At 56.3% G+C, this 15,316-nt stretch overlaps 2 protein-coding genes, 1 long non-coding RNA gene and 1 other non-coding gene across 5 annotated transcripts; 3 read left to right on the top strand and 1 right to left on the bottom strand.

Moving 5' to 3' along the window:
- Positions 1–213: 213 nt before the first annotated feature.
- Positions 214–3,753, top strand: RDH5 (retinol dehydrogenase 5). Its single transcript, XM_075552823.1, has 4 exons — positions 214–945; positions 1,149–1,407; positions 2,893–3,056; positions 3,309–3,753. The coding sequence occupies exons 1-4, from the start codon at positions 636–638 to the stop codon at positions 3,530–3,532; spliced, it is 957 nt and encodes a 318-aa protein (XP_075408938.1). The 5' UTR covers positions 214–635; the 3' UTR covers positions 3,533–3,753.
- A 685-nt stretch (positions 3,754–4,438) lies between these two features.
- Positions 4,439–7,249, bottom strand: CD63 (CD63 molecule). The gene is made up of 8 exons (XM_075551531.1): positions 7,169–7,249; positions 6,600–6,676; positions 5,706–5,894; positions 5,481–5,555; positions 5,295–5,390; positions 5,036–5,176; positions 4,779–4,862; positions 4,439–4,595 (listed from the first exon to the last, which is right to left on the bottom strand). Exons 2-8 carry the CDS (start codon positions 6,663–6,665, stop codon positions 4,530–4,532), a joined length of 717 nt encoding a protein of 238 aa, XP_075407646.1. The 5' UTR covers positions 6,666–6,676; positions 7,169–7,249; the 3' UTR covers positions 4,439–4,529.
- Positions 7,250–7,337: 88 nt separating this feature from the next.
- Positions 7,338–12,977, top strand: LOC142450057 (uncharacterized). 2 transcript variants are annotated; one of them, XR_012784903.1, is made up of 4 exons: positions 7,338–7,564; positions 7,904–7,937; positions 8,308–8,477; positions 12,725–12,977. It is a non-coding gene; the product is annotated as an uncharacterized LOC142450057 (long non-coding RNA). The 2 variants fall into 2 exon arrangements; XR_012784904.1 differs by lacking the exon at positions 7,904–7,937 and having other exon boundaries at positions 7,341–7,564.
- LOC142452193 (small nucleolar RNA SNORA1) lies at positions 12,503–12,633 on the top strand. The gene has a single exon (XR_012785224.1). It is a non-coding gene; the product is annotated as a small nucleolar RNA SNORA1 (small nucleolar RNA).
- Positions 12,978–15,316: the final 2,339 nt, after the last annotated feature.

The raw sequence follows: 15,316 nt of genomic DNA, 5'->3' as shown, positions 1-15,316 counted from the left end.
AGGAGGCTGCAGGCACAGGAGGTGAGTGTGTGTGTGTGTGTGGGGGGGGGGTGTCCAGGGGCTAGGGGATGCCGCCATGCCGGGGAGCCATCACCTGGAATGGTAGCAACTCAACAGCTAGGTGTGCTCTTCACACCTGACTTCCTTCGGCCCTTCACAACGGGGATGGGCCTGGGGAGGGGGGGTGTGGGGCGGGTGTTGTCAGCCCCACTCCTCAATGAGAAAACAGATTGAGACCAAGTGGGATGCTCATTATCACACTATGAGTTTGGGACGCACACCCCACCCCACCCCAGATTCCTGGCCCTGTATCTAGATCCGGGTTCCATCTAGGTCCAGGTCCCATCCTGAGGGTCCCGGGCTCCCAGCTTTCCCAGGGGAGGGGCGGGGGCACATCCAAACCCCCTGGGCTCTCACACAGCAGACTCCCACTCAGAGCCCGAGTGGCTTTTAGGTTAGTTACTAAGGTGGGGCTTGTCTTTGCCTCCCTCTCCTCCCCCCTGACTTAGTTTCTCTGTTGGCTCAGATGAGACTTCCAGCGTGGAGGTTAAAGAGGGGCTTGGGCGGGAAGGCTCCCTCTCCATCTCCCACCCAGCCTAGATTGCCACCTGCAGGTCCCTGAGCTCCGTCCAGGCATGTGGCTCCCTCTGTTGCTGGGTGCCCTGCTCTGGGGGGTGCTGTGGCTGCTGCGAGACCGCCAGAGCTTACCCCCCAGCGATGCCTTCATCTTTATCACTGGCTGTGACTCCGGCTTTGGGCGGCTCCTAGCGCTTCGACTGGACCAGCAGGGCTTCCGAGTCCTGGCCAGTTGCCTTACCCCCTCAGGGGCAGAGGACCTACAGCGAGTGGCCTCCTCCCGCCTTCACACAGTGCTGCTGGACATCACTGACCCCCAGAGCGTCCAGGGGGCCGCCAAGTGGGTAAAGACACAGGTCGGGGAAGCAGGTAAGTGACTGGAGCCACGGGAACTATGAAGTGGGTACCCTTGATCCTGAACGGCCTCCCACCCCCAAAGGGTCACTTGCAAGGGTTGTGGGAAACCAGAGGTGCTAGGTGGGGTCAAAAAGCAGGGCTGGAATCCTCCTTCCAGGAAGAAGAGGGTCTGTGGATTGGCCCAAGGTCCACCTGGATGTCACCTCTCCCCACAGGGCTCTTTGGTCTGGTGAACAATGCTGGTGTAGCCGGGATCATTGGGCCCACCCCGTGGCTGACATGGGACGATTTCCACCGGGTGCTGAGTGTGAACACCCTGGGCCCCATCAGGGTCACCCTGGCGCTGCTCCCCCTGCTGCAGCAGGCCCGTGGCCGGGTGGTCAACGTCACCAGCGTCCTGGGCCGCCTAGCAGCCAATGGCGGTGGCTACTGTGTCTCCAAATTTGGCCTGGAGGCCTTTTCTGACAGCCTGAGGTGGGTTCTGGGTTATCTGGGCCCCACGCCCCACATGGCTCCACTGTCCACTCAGAAGGGGGGCCCAGCAAAGACGGAGCGGCCAGAGTATAATGCTTAACAAGGTGATGGCTCAGTGCAAGACTTGACGCGTTCAAATCCCAGCGTGCTCTTGGAGGAGCCTTGGGGCTTAAAACGGGGAGAAGGCCTGCCTCCAGAAGCCTGAGTTCCATGAGGTCTGTGGAAGGCCCTTAAAATGGGGCAAGGGCTCGAGAAGCACTAATATTAGCAGAAGGTCTCACTGCTATCCATGACAAAGAGGACTTAGGATGAGGTCACGGCTTGAAATAATTCCCCCAACTGCCACGAACCTTCCTGGGCAACAGCTGGTGGTGCAAACCACTGACCTTAGCCAAGTACTCACACACTGCACCAACAGGAGTCCTTGAATGGCAGATGGCGACATAACTTACACACACACACACACACACACCACCCCCGCACGGGATTCCCTCAGGTCTAGAAAGCCTGGCAATTGCATTTTCCTGCCCCTCCTCTTAAGTGTGTGTGTGTGTTTTCAAAGTTTCATGGGCCACTGAAGATCCCTGTGGGGATCATTAAAAGCACCACTGAGGATGGCCCGCCCCGGAGTAGGAAGGGTACCTGCAGCACCACCCTCAGCAAATAACTGCAGCTCCCTGGCTGGCAGCACCGAACCTGGACCTTCTATTGGGACTTCTCCAGCTGCACCCGGTGGGGGCACGTAGCTCCACTTTTTGCCTTAAATTCCCCCCAGAAAACACCACCATCTAGACCTTCATGTCGGTGCCGGGATGTGACATAACCCTGTGTGGGGGGGAGTGTTAGGTCACAGAGTTCCTCCCAACCAAGAGCTGTTAAACTGGCTCAGGACAGATGGCGCTAGCTGCCTGTGTGGTTACAGCCCGTCAGCAAGGGTCTCTGGTAAATTATCCAACGGTGACACTGTAAATGGCTGTGCAGATGCCTCCATAACAGCTTCAGTCCTGCTCCGTAGCCTGGCCCTTTCAGAACGCTTAATGACGATGACTTAATCTGCTGGCCTTTACCTGATTCACAGTAAAGTGTTTTCCAAAGAGGAAAGTTGAGTGACCCCTCTTCTAGATCATAAGATGCCCTGGTGGCACTGTGGATCAGGCATCAGGCTAACTGTAAGCTCAGCCGTTCAGTCCCACCAGCTACTCCTCAGAATCCACAAAGCTGGCTGCTCCTGTAAAGATTTTGAGCCCCAGGACCCCTATGTAAGGTGGCTATGAGAGGGAATTGACTAGATTGTGGTGGGGTTTGGGGGGGGGGGGGGTTTTATTCTCGATCACAATATAAAAGCAAACAAGTCTCAAAAACAAACCAACCAACCCTCCTATCTCGGCCATACCTGTCCCAGCCCAGTCGAGAGAGGCTGTCAGAGCACATCTTAGCTTCCCTCCCCTGGGACAAGAACATAGACTCGCTCTGCACCTCCCTCAGGCGAGATGTGGCTCCTTTTGGCGTGAAGGTCTCCATCGTGGAGCCTGGCTTCTTCCGAACCCCCGTGACCAACCTGGAGAGTATGGAGGATGCGCTGCGGGCCTGCTGGGCAAAAATACCTTCTGCTACCCGGGCCCAGTACGGCGAGGCCTTCCTCCCCAAGTGTGAGTAACTGGGCCCACAATGGGGCAGATGAAGGAAGTGACAGTAAGAGGAAGGTCGGCCCACACCAGCCTGCCTGCCGGGAAGAGGTGGGTGTGTGGCCAGGGAGGGTAAGGGTGAAAGGAGTGTCACAGGGACATAGCCAGCCCACACCGCCAGCTGGAAGGGCAGTCCCCAGAAAGGAGGATGAGATGGGCTGGCATGAGGGTAAGACACTCACATCACCCCACCCCAACCCCCTCACGGGGCTGCAGACCTAAAAGTGCAGCAGTGGATCATGAACCTGCTTTGTGACCCGGACCTGACCAAGGTGAGCAGGTGCCTGGAGCACGCCCTGACTGCCCGTCACCCCCGAACCCGCTACAGCCCCGGCCGGGATGCCAAGCTGCTCTGGCTGCCGGCCTCCTACCTGCCAGCCAGCCTGGTGGATGCTGTGCTCACCTGGGTCCTTCCCAAGCCTGCCCAAGCCATCTACTGAATCTAGCCTCCTGCTGACTCAAGAGTCAGCACTATCTGAGCGATGTCTACCCCACTCTGGAACGGTTTGGTACCAGGCACAAAGTAGGCACAGGATAAATGTAGACTGCTCAACAAGAAGGAAATTAAAAAATCAAAAACATAAGTGGGCAGAAATGAACGAATGATCCTCACTGAACCGCATAACTACACCGTCATGTACTGCGCGGAGTCTCAGGCCTGTCCAGGCTGTAAAACCATTAGCTCCCACTGGAGGGCACCAGGGGCCTGACTGACTGACTGTGGCCATGGGCAGCCTTTGATGTTGTGCCTGGAGTGGCCACCAGAGGGCGCTCCCGGTCGTCGCCTTCATGCCCAGTAACTAGTAATTCCGCGTTTGGAGAGGGAATGGGATTTTACCCGTTTCTCTTCTGGGTGGGAGGACAGTAAGGGTTTTGGGGAGATAGGGATGAAGCGGTTTCAGGACCAAGCTGGGTCACTTTCAAGGAAAAAACACCAAAGTGTTCCCACTATCACAATTGAAGCCTTAAAAAGGATGCACACTGGCCAGAGTTGTCAGCCATTTAACACCCTAGGAGGAGCTACGCTCCCTCCAGGACTGGGGAGAGCTGACTGCTGGGCCCACGGAGGTGGTGTCCCAGGTACATGGAGGCTCCCTTCAGGGGGGTGGGGGAGATCGCTGTGACATGGGCAGGAGATGGCATTGTGGGTGTTTCAGCACCAAGTCGGTGGCACAAGACTAAGTGAACAGGGAAGGCACTGGGCCCCCTCCTTTCCAAATACACCCCGCCCCCCCCCCCAAAATTATACTTTTCCCCAGAGGTCCAGAGAACAAGGTCTCAGAAGACAAGAAACATGGCTGAGGAAAGGAGAGCAATCAAGTCTCGTTCGTTAAAACAAAACTACCTTTTTGGTGTGGGAAAAAAAATCCGTTTAATTGAAAAACCTGGAGTATGCTGCCCCACTCCCGTAGACGAGGGAGCTGAGGAAGTCAGACCCTACATCACCTCGTAGCCACTGCGGATTCTTTTCACGAGGCAACAAGCCAAGACGATTCCCAGAACCTGGAAGGAAAGATAGAGTGGGAGGTGAAGAAGAGCTAGAGATAAGATACATGCCCCAGGCCCACCCAAGGGACCTCAAAAGACAGCTGGGGCTCCCCTCAGGCCAATGCCACCTGTTCAGCACCCTCCTCCCCAGATGCCCTGGATGCGGTCCAGGTCCCTGCCCAGGTCCTGAGTACTCACCTCCACAAAAGCAATGCCCAGGCCTGCTGCAGCCACTTCCACCATGTGGCTTCTCAGCCAGCCACCGATCTTCTCCACACAGCCCTGGAGGGTAGCAAAGGCACCAACACCATCAGAAGTTATCCGTCCACTTCCCCTGGCCCAGATGCTTGACACCAAAACACTTTAGAACCTCAACCCTGTCTCTTTCCAGCCCTGGTCTCTCTCACCCTCTGATACATTCCCCAAGGCCCTGTGGCTTTTAGCGTCTTCCCTACCTCAGTATTGATATCCTTCACGTTGAATTTAATCCCACAGTTCTGAGTGACATTGATGCAGCAGGAGTCAGGAACTCGGCCCCTGGGCTCCAGGGGGATGTTCTCCCAATCCGTGTAGTTTGTAGCCCCACAGCACTTAAACTGTGGGAAAAGGAGGGAAAAGATGGAGAAGTTGTGAAGGGACCCTCCCCACCTTCAGAGTGGAAATAAGAATCCTCACACCCCACCCACACTACCCCTGCCCAGCAGCCCCGCTCACGTCCTCCTGCATCCTGTCCAGTATCCTAGCAGTGGCGTTATCCTTGGTGTAAGCCTGCATCTGCTTCTGGAAGTTGCTCTTAAACTCTGACCGAATCTGAAAGTGGAGGAACGTGGCTGAGATCAGAACTCCAGGCCTGGGGCACTAGAACAGTAAGCCCCCTAAGTCTGCCAAGCCCTGCCTTACCTTGTCTCTGAACACATAGCCAGCAATGGCTGTGGCCACCTCCACCAGCATGATAAGGGACAGGAAGATGACAAACTGCAGGCACAAGGGACAGGAGTCAGGTGTGGAGTCTTTGGGTGAGGAGGCCCCACCCAGCCCCTAAAACATTCTCAAGGGGCCTCCACCACCTCCCCCCTCCATTCCAGCACCCTCCAAGGAAAGGCCCTTCCGGCAGCCCCCACTCACTGTGACCATAAGATAGTAGTTCTCTTTGCAGACACCACAGCAGCCCACGAGGGCCACCAGAAAGAGGAAGACACCCATTGCAATGATGACCACAGGCAACAGGGTCCCAGGGTTGGCCCCTTGGATAAGGGTCTGACTCAGGACCAGATGGGTCCCCACACCCACCGCGATCAGTCCCACAGCACAGGCCTGAGGGGAGAGGAGGAGAGGTCAGGGGTTAGGCCAGGTCCACAGCCCGCAGCCCTCCAAGGTGGTGAGTCTCACATCCCAGAGACTGACCCTTGGGGGAAGGAGGGTTGAAGGAACCCTTCTTCCTTTCCGCACCTCTGCAGCAATAAGGAGGGCCCAGGAAGCCCCAGGGCACACATTCCAAAGCCAGAACGTGATCCCTACCTGCCTTCAGGGCTACTGGGCAGGCGGGTCCCCTCAGGATCCTCCAGGGCCCACTCCACCCCCATCAACCCTGGTGGTGGAGGAGGAGAGCCATATGCGCCTCCGGAACAAACAGTAGCCTCTCGAGGCTGGCGCCAGGGCAGGAGCAAGTTGAGGTGGGCAAGGTTCTCCCCAGCTGGGTGCGCCCCGCCCCCCGAGGTCCGGGAGTGGGTGGGGAGTCAAGAGGCGCCCCAGGCGATATCATCAGGAGCCGTTGGCCGGTTGCCCCACTGCCCAGTATCACAAGTGGTTGGGTCACCAGACAGGAAGGGCCAAGAGGGAGCGGGTGCTGGTCACCCTGACAAGCGGGAAGGAGAGCCGGCACCCCCATCTTCCCGCGCACATCTGGTCCCCAGCTGCCCTCCTCCCGGGCCCCTCCGCGCGCAGCACTGGCTGGCGAGCCGGTCTCCGCGCACCGCCAGCGCGCCCCGGGGGCCCAGCTGCGCCCCACCCACTACTCACGCAAAAGGCCAGCAGAAAAACGTAGAGCAAGAACTTGACACACTTCATCCCTCCTTCCGCCGCCATCGCTGCCAGGCCTGCGGCGAAGGGAGGGCGGGGGCATTAGCCGCGGCCGACGGGGGGAGCTTTGGTTTCCGGGCTCCCGGCGGCCTTCCCAGCCTGGCCCCCATTCCCGGCCCCTCCCACCCGGAAACCCGCCGCCAGGTCCACGTCTCCCAGCACCCTCTCCCACGGCCCGAGCGGCGGGGGCGGCCGCCGCCTCCGGGGCCCCGGCGGATTCCCGGGGGCTCCAGGCCGACGCGGGTCGCCGGCCCAGCGTTAGACACCCGCTCCCCGCCCAGCCAGCCCCCCAGACCGGGCCCCGGCCGCGCCAGGCCTCGCTTCCCTGCACTTTCCCGAGTTTGGACACCCCGCCCCAGCGCCCGAAGTGAAAAGTTCCCTCCCGGGCGCAAACTTCCGAGCTAAGTTGCTCGCGGGCCGCGGGAGGGGCCCGAGGGCGCAGGCAGAAGCCGGGCGCAGAGCGCCGCCCGCGGCCACGCCGGGGTCCCGCCGGGGCGCCGCGGCCTCACCCGGGCTCCGCGAGGCTGTGCGCTGCTCTCCGGCCGCGGCTCGGGGCTCTGTGCGCGGCCCCCCGCCCGCCCGCCCCGCCTGCGCCTCGGCCCCGCCCCGCTGGCCCGCACCTCCCTCATGACGCGGGGACAGCTGCGGCCTGAGTCACCCGGGCCTGCGGGGGGGGGAGGCACTTCCCGCCTGGCCAGATCCACGTGGCCCCCGGCCCAGAGCACAGCGCCCACCCCCGCGCAGGAGGGGCAACCTGGGCCCCCACCTTCACCTGGGGCCCTGGCCCGAACACCGCCTGATCGACGGGGGGTGGGGGGAGTCCGGGAAGGGAAGGCTGGGGGAAGAAGCCATTGGAGAAGTGGGCGGTCAGTGACCCTCCGAGTGGCCGCGTGGTGGACCTCAGGGTAGGCTCGGCCATCGATGGACCGCGCGCGGTGGGAGCCGGCACTGCGCGGGACCCGCTGGGGCCATATACACGCTTGCAGAAGTCCCCCGCCTCACATCGTGGGAGTCTGTCCGCATCCCAGTTTGGGGGTTCCTCTTGTCCCTGTTAGCGCAGCGTCACCATCTTCCAGGGCAGTGGGCTGAAAAGGGAAGGGACCCTTCCTGGAGCCATGCAGGTCAAAGTCCTTTCCCTCCCTCGAAGGAGGGGTGACCAGGTTTTCGGGTCCCCCACTCCTGGTCAGACTGGGGGGGTGGGATAAAGGATCCCCGAACATAATGCCCTGAACCCCTCCTTCTAGTCCAGCAGGCAAAACAGCACGTCCCATCCCAGAGGTAAGCCCAGATGAGGATGGGAGGGGGGCGGGGGAGTGTGTGACTGCTACTGACCCCCCAGGAGTTGGCGTGAACTGGGCCCCACCTCTTGTGTGCTTAGGTCCTGCCTGCCTCAAGAACTACTTCGTGAAGTACGTGTGTGTGTGTGTGTGTGTGTGTTTGGGGGCACGAAGGCAAGCGCGCATGCACAGAGAACCTAAAAGCAAAAAGATTTCTAGGCGGAGCAGTGAATAGTTCCCTGTATTACACAGTCCTTCCACCAAGACAGACCAGGCCCATTCCGGTCCTGAGGCCGCGCAGCCCGCCCCGCCCCGCCCCGCCCGATGCTGAGGATAGGGATATTCATCCAGTTCTCTCTCTGCCTGCACAGGGAAGAGAAGTCAGCCTTGTGCCAGGCACCTGGGGACAGGAAGAAGAGGAAGACTGCGCCCCGGCCCCGAGGCCACAGGCAGAACCCAGCCCTAACTCTCAACGGAGGTCAAAGCCTGGGAAGAACAGGTAGAGCCTACACTCTGGGGAAGACCAGGTTGTTTCACCGAGGTAGGTGATGTTCTCCAAGGTGACGCTGGAAAACCCGGGTGCAAGCCCTCATTCCACAGGGAGGGAGAGGGCCAAATCAGAAAAAGAGTAATCTGGAAATTATGGCTGGGGGAAAGATGTGACAGGTATAGATGACCAAGACTAGGAGACCTTAGAACCACACCCACCAAGTACAGCCCTGGGCCCTCCATCTTCCCTTTGGAGCTTTATCAGACACAACCCAGCCATGAACGGCATTTGGGGCAACGATTGGAGAAATCTGAATATGGAATGAGAATTAGAAATTAGGAAATTGTTATTAGCAATCATGATATCATGGTTACATGGGGAAATTACTCTATTTTTAAGCTGCATAATAAATCATGGTTACATACGGTGTTTGCTTTTAGTATATTAAAGACAACAATATTAAGTAAAAATAAAAGAAGAAAGCGAGTCGTCTAAGTAACGTGTGCGCTCCATTGTTGCGAACCGTGAAGGTCATCCCGGGCAGTTTGACCAGAGGGTCGCAAGGCAGTGGAGACCAGTGAGAGGTTTGTGACCCTCCCGTGAAATGAGAAGACGTGTACGGTATGTTAGATGGCTTCTGGGAGCTAGCTTGGATGAGACTGCCCAGACCTGAGGGACAGAAGGTGAGGAAGGGCCCGAACTAAGGAAAGGAGACAGGTATGAGTGGCACTTCAGAGGGCGTTGGGAGGACTGGGGACTGGGCATGGAAAGAGAAGATTCAGGCTCCAAATTCGTGCCCAGAGGAAGAGAGGTGATCACCCCTACACAGGTGGCACATGGGGGAAGGGGGAGGGAGAGGGTGCACTGAGTGGGCTACCCAATTGGAAGTGTGCCCCCCCCCCCCCGCCATGTATTTGAGGGTATGAACTCCAGGAGAGGAGCTGTACTGTCTGGATCCATGCAGGAGAGAGGGAAGCAATGGAAAAAGGAATCGGAGAACACCTGCATTTGAGGAGCATGAGGGTGGGTAGTAGCCAATAAAGGCTTGATGAGGATAGAGACCTGAGAATCCAAGCTTCTGCCTGATGCCAGGCACCATGCCGAGAGCACTTCTGTCCAGTCCAAAGCCAGCCACGTCGCCACGGAGCCGATTCCCACTTAGGGGAGTAGAAGGCCTCGCCGGTTAGCTCATTTAACATTCACAATTATTGCTCCCGCCTTAGAAGTGAGGAAACTGGAGATCGAGATGTGGTCTAACGTGCCAGCATTCACGTCAGTGAAGATAATCCTCGTCAGGATTTGAACTCACTCAGATCCCTGGGGATCCCAACGCCTGTGCTCCTATCCCCTCTTTAGAGAAACAAACCGCGTGTTCAATAGTATAGCGAGATCAACTTGAGTGGGAAGAAGAGTAGTCCATTCGATAGGGAGGCCTTCTCCAGCGCAGGTTCTAGAAGGCCTGGCTGTGGGCAGAAGAGTGGGGGAGAGAAGAGGTGGAGACACCAGGTGGGCAAGGAGAAGGCTAAGGTGCCAGACCAGGAGCATGGAGCCCCTCTGTGGGAATCAACCAGGAAGAGTGTATGTGGACAAACCCTTTATGTGAAGGTGTCTGGGAGGCTGGGACTCTGTGGAGGGAGACCTTCACATTCATGGGTTGGAGATGTGTTCCAGTCACGTTTTCCTAAGTAGACGTTATGCCCCAAGATGTCCCCCTGGAATAATGCCAATCTTAAGGTACTTGCAAGCTACTAAAATGCTTGAAGGTCAACTGCTTGAAGGATACTTCCCTGAAGGTTGTCTGCCACCAAGAGCAATCAGACCCTATTGTCTGAACCACCATAAGTAGGACCCACTCCCTTCTGATAAGGATCATAGATTGCTCCCCTGGGGAAGAGCTCAGAGACACCTAGAGTCAAGCCAGCTCAGAGACAACCAAGGTTAAGCTGCCATCTTGACTCTAGAGCCCGCCATCTTGTTACGTATGTGCCTTCCTGTCATGTATATGACTCTAGTCCCTCCTCTTCCTGTTACGTGTGTGCCTCTAATACATGCCCTTCCTGTTACATATGTGTATGACATAACTTGCATGCCTGGTGATTATATAAGCTTGTCGGAGAATACATTCCCCCCCCCCCCCCCCCCCGTCCCAGCCTCCATGGAAGAGGTGAGCGCTTGCAGGCCTGTCTGCTGTTTCTTTAATTTACCCCTCAATTACACAACCATCCCTTCAGACCCATTCAGTTGTATTTTCAATTGCCTCAGATACATGAGAAAGCTGGATATTAGCTAACGTAGTCCGAAGAAGATGGTGTGCTCATGAAGAATACTGTCAGTACCTGGGGACAGCCCAAAAGACACACAACTCTGTCTTGGAAGAAGTAGCAGCAGAAGTCTCCTGAGGGGCAAGGATGGCTAGACTTCGTCTCGTGTGTTTTGGACACGTCGGCTGGAGAGACCAGTCCCTGGGGAAGGACATCTGCTTGGGGAAGCAGAGGGGCAGAGGAAGGCCGGGCACGACATGACTGGAGCTAGTGGCTGTGCCCCTACGTTCTGGCACAGGAACGGGCAGTGTTTCATTCTGGGGCCCATGGGGTCACAATGTGTCAGAACTGACTCAGTGCACCTCACAACACCCACATAGCCTGGGAGGCCACTGCTGAGCTGGGCATGCCTGCCGCGCTCGCAGCTGACCTCGGATGTTGATCTTCACATCATACCCCGCAGCACACACTCCAAGCGTCCGGCAGCCACATGTGCCACCACCAGCAGACCTGGACGTCTGCCCCTTGGGTGTCCATCACTGGGCGGTGGTAGAGCTGGATGGGGAACTTTCACTCCCCTCCTCCTCAGCAGGGCAAGGCTGCACCACCATCTGGGGCCAGCAACAGTGCCTCGAGACCTCAGGTGTCCCAAACAAAGATAGAGCCTTCTCCGAAGCTTGTGGCCAGCACCCAAGGCCTCCTGGAGCCCAGCTCCCCACCGGAAGTCCAGAGCCTGCTGCATACACAGCGCCTCCCCTGCCACCCAGCAGGGTCACCATGGGAGGCCCGCTCAGGAGAAAAGGCAGGACCCCAAGGAGGAGAGGCCCCAGTGAACGACAGGGACCAGTGGGGCTAGGGAAGGGATGACAAGAGTCAGGTTGTGAGAGGGGTGAGGAGAGGCCGAGAATAACAGAGAAAGGTGGGGAGACATGGGGAGAATAATAGAGGACATAAAAACAAAAAAGCCAGCTGATACCAAGGGCTCAAGTAGAAAGTAAATGTGTGGACAACAAATGTACAAAAGTGCTTGACACAATGGACCTATGTGTGGATCGTGATAAGAGTTGTACAAGCCCCCAATAAAATGAGGTGGTTTTTTTTTAAAGCCCACCTCAGAACCGTTCCTTTGAGTTTCCAAGACTAACTATTTACAGGTGTAGAAAGCCCACCCTGTTCCTGCCAAGGAGCCTCTGGTGGTTCTGAACTGCTGACCCTGTGGATTGCAGCCCAACCCACAAACAGTGCCACAAAGTCTCCCAAAAGAAGACACTGGAGGGATAATGAGCCTTGAGGGAAGAGGAAGAAGGACAGAGGGGAGGTGGGATGGGAGGGAGGGAGAGGGCAGGATAGCGGTGTGTCCCCAGGCCATCATTGCTGCAGAGTAGGAGCATCCAGGCTGCAAGGTGAAGTTCAGAGGCTGAGTCTGAATTGGTGTCCTGGGATTGAAACGTAGGCTTTATCTATGGAAATGAGAAAGGCAGGGGTGCTTGATGGCAGTTTCCAGACCCCAGGGATGATCAGGAAGGGGCTGACAGCACCTATGGTCCTGCTGTTGGAGCACCCCTAGGAGACGCTCCCGTGTGCCATGTGCAACCCCAAGGGAAGACGCCTCCTCCCTCCCCCTCTCCTCCCCTCCCCCTCCCCAGAGAGACTTTGCCACTGAGGATCTCGGTGGCTTGGTGGAAGAAAGTTCCCATTCACCGTGGGTGCCCAGTGGTGATGGTCCCAGCCCCTCCTGCTAAGTACCCAGGGAAGATCCTCCTATCCTCCTTGGGAGCCAAGTGAGGCTCCGAGAGATAAAGCCTCCAACCCTGCAGCCTCAGTCTGAGAAAGTGGGCACAGCTGATCATGGTGTCCAGACGGACAGTTGGGGCTGAAAGGATGGCAGGTTTTGCTTCCATCACTGTGGATTAATTGCACTGGTGACAATGAGACCTGTAACACTTTGCTCAAGCAGTACTAAAAGTTAACAATGTAGAAATATTTAGCACTAATAGTTATTTCCCCCTCAAACATAAATGTACTTCCTACTTCTAGGGCCCTGAAGAGAATAACAAGTTTCAGGCATGAAATGTGTGACATTTGTCCATAATGGAGGTTAAAGCGGTGTAACCAGAAGAACTGACAGATCTGCGATTCATGCCTACTGGATGACGTGGCTCCTTGAACAAGGGCGATCTTGAAGATGAACGTTTACAGGATTCTGAGCAACTAAATAGCAACCGATGGATGACAAAGACATGTAAAACTCATTAAATAAAATTTATTAACATTAAATAAAATTTATTAAAAAGCCACGAATTCGAATTTGGGGTCCACCTGCAGCTGAGCCAGGTCCTGACATACCAGGGTCCACACTGCAGCAGCAGCAGCAAACAGCTCGTGAGGTCAGAAACCCGGCCACGACCTGCTCCACCACTCACACTTACACTGTCTTTGGCTAAATTCCCTCTCCTCCTCCCCCCCACCTGTCCCCACCCCCACAGGAACCTGTTTTCCCCAGCAAAACAGGAGGAAGGCCACACCTACATGTCACCAGGGCCCTGGGCAGCTCAAACCCGCCACTGAAGGAGTTGGTGGGCCCATCTGGATGGCAGCAGGTTTGGCCCCTGTCCCCCACCCCCCACCCCCACTTTCACAGGGCCACAGAGAAATGGAGTAGGTTCTGCAACCTTAAGATGGACAAAGGCTGCCTCACACTCTGAGGTTAATCATTTAACGTGGCTCAAAGAATTGGGCCCTTGTCCTTGCTACCTGAAAACAAGCCTCTAAAACCTTAGAATTCCTCAAGTGTCTTTGATGAGGCCTCCAGAATAGAGCTGAGGCTACACCAAGAGCTACCCCCCACCACCACCCCAGGTGTTAGGCAGGCCCAAAAGACCCACCTTTAAAAAAAACCAAAAACCTACCTTTGTTTATCCTTAAGAGTTAAAATATATATATATATCCAACTAGTTGCCAGAGTTCGGACTCACAGAACTAGACTCCATGGGACATTTAAGTAGATCACCAGGCCTTTCCTCGGAGGCACCTGAGTAGACTCAAACCCCCAACCTGTTAGTTGGCCAGGAGCACCTTGAGCAGGGTCATTGCTCATACCACCCAGGGACTGCACCCAAGAGAGGAATGGGAGGGCCCAGCAAAGTCTCTAGACACAAACACTCCACCGGCTTCCCGGTTGGAGACAGACGTGCATGGGTGTGGATGACTCACCGCCACCGAGGCAATCCTGACTCACAGCAACCGTGCAGGACACAGAACTGCCCCTGTGAGTTTCTACACCAACTGTTTACGCCAATAGAAAACCCATCCTGCTCGCACAGGCACAGAGGCTGGTGGTTTCGAACGGCTGACCTTGCAGTTAGCAACCCAACTCCTCAACCCTAGCCAGCCAGGGGCTCCTAGTGGGAGGAGAGCGCATCTCTTTGGAGGACTTGGAAACACCATGCTGACAACCCTCCCAGATCTTGCGGGATGGATCTCGCTATTTGTATCATTTTTGGTAGAACGGTATTGAGTTTTCCACATTTCTGTGAGTCATTCTTGTGAATTGTCCAATCCAAGCGAGTAGTGGGAGCCAGCAAGTCCGGAGTGATTAGTGCAGTGGGGACTCCAAATTTGTGGCTGGCGTCTGAGGTCCTGGGCAGACTTAGCAGTCTGGAGGACTGCACCCTTTAACTCATAGCTCCCCAAACTTGTTTGGCTTATGGCTTCCTTTTGAGAGGGGAGTAATTATTCCGTTTCCCCCTACCCTGGCAATTAAAAGGGTTTGTCCTATAACCCATAATCCAGAATGAAGAGTCTGCTTTTGCAATCCCTCCTGCATTGTCCTAGTGCCCCCAGGGAGCAGTATCCATTGCCCACTGTGTGACCTTGTGAGATCGGACCTTCAGTGCTTCCCGTGCAGCTGATGACAGACAGAAGTGGTTTTGAACTGGGGGTTTCAAACTGCTGACCTTGCGGAACGGAATGGAATTGAGCCCTGGGGTTAACAGCGGAGATGCCCAGCCGGCAAGTGGCCAGTGTGCACAGCTTTAGCCCTTCCAGTTCAGCACCTCAGCCGGAGCCATGGCTTCCTCCTACACTGCCTTGACTTGACTGCTTGGTTGACTGCTTCGTGGCTCTTGACCAGGTCCCAGCTCAGAAGCCTCTGCTTTGCCTGAGAGCCATAGACCTGCGCAGCCCTGGTCTCTCCTGGGATGAAACAGAGATGAATGAAGAGAAATGAGAAAAAGGCACAACAGTGGGGTGGGCTGTTGGCAGAGGATATAATTTCAGGCTTCTATTCCTTGGAGCTGAGAAACCTCAGCCAGAGCTGAATAGGAACGCATCCATTTGTTCATTGTGAGCTCACATTTGCCAGGCACTGGGAGCAGATAGCGATGGGTCAGCAAGTCCCCCTTACCTTTAAGATGCTAACAGCCTTTAGGAACAGACCAACAATCGAGTGTATCCAGGACTGTGAGAAAGAGCAGCCAAGATGCTCGGGTCCCCACAGGCTGGGGGTTACTGAAGGGCCTGAGATGCTGGGCAAGGGGCCTTTCGAGAACTCACCCGGGCTCTTCTCAGACTGGTTAGACTCCTCCCCCATAAGTGGTTGTGCAGCTCAGGGAAATGAGGGGATGAGAA

Source organism: Tenrec ecaudatus, chromosome 6, assembly GCF_050624435.1.
Source record: "Tenrec ecaudatus isolate mTenEca1 chromosome 6, mTenEca1.hap1, whole genome shotgun sequence".
NCBI classification, from domain to species: Eukaryota; Metazoa; Chordata; class Mammalia; order Afrosoricida; family Tenrecidae; genus Tenrec; species Tenrec ecaudatus.
This window is presented reverse-complemented; position numbering and strand designations above follow the sequence as displayed.

What these genes read in the sequence shown, in the direction of transcription:
- RDH5 (XM_075552823.1), top strand. Translation starts at nt 636, where the DNA reads ATGTGGCTCCCTCTGTTGCTGGGTGCCCTGCTCTGGGGGGTGCTGTGG. An exon ending in GCCTTTTCTGACAGCCTGAG is followed by an intron (nt 1,408 to 2,892) that starts GTGGGTTCTGGG and finishes CACCTCCCTCAG; the next exon opens with GCGAGATGTGGCTCCTTTTG. An exon ending in CGAGGCCTTCCTCCCCAAGT is followed by an intron (nt 3,057 to 3,308) that starts GTGAGTAACTGG and finishes ACGGGGCTGCAG; the next exon opens with ACCTAAAAGTGCAGCAGTGG.
- CD63 (XM_075551531.1), bottom strand. Translation starts at nt 6,665, where the DNA reads ATGGCGGCGGAAGGAGGGATGAAGTGTGTCAAGTTCTTGCTCTACGTT. An exon ending in ACTACTATCTTATGGTCACA is followed by an intron (nt 5,556 to 5,705) that starts GTGAGTGGGGGC and finishes TTGTGCCTGCAG; the next exon opens with TTTGTCATCTTCCTGTCCCT. An exon ending in TGAAGGATATCAATACTGAG is followed by an intron (nt 4,863 to 5,035) that starts GTAGGGAAGACG and finishes GCTACCCTCCAG; the next exon opens with GGCTGTGTGGAGAAGATCGG.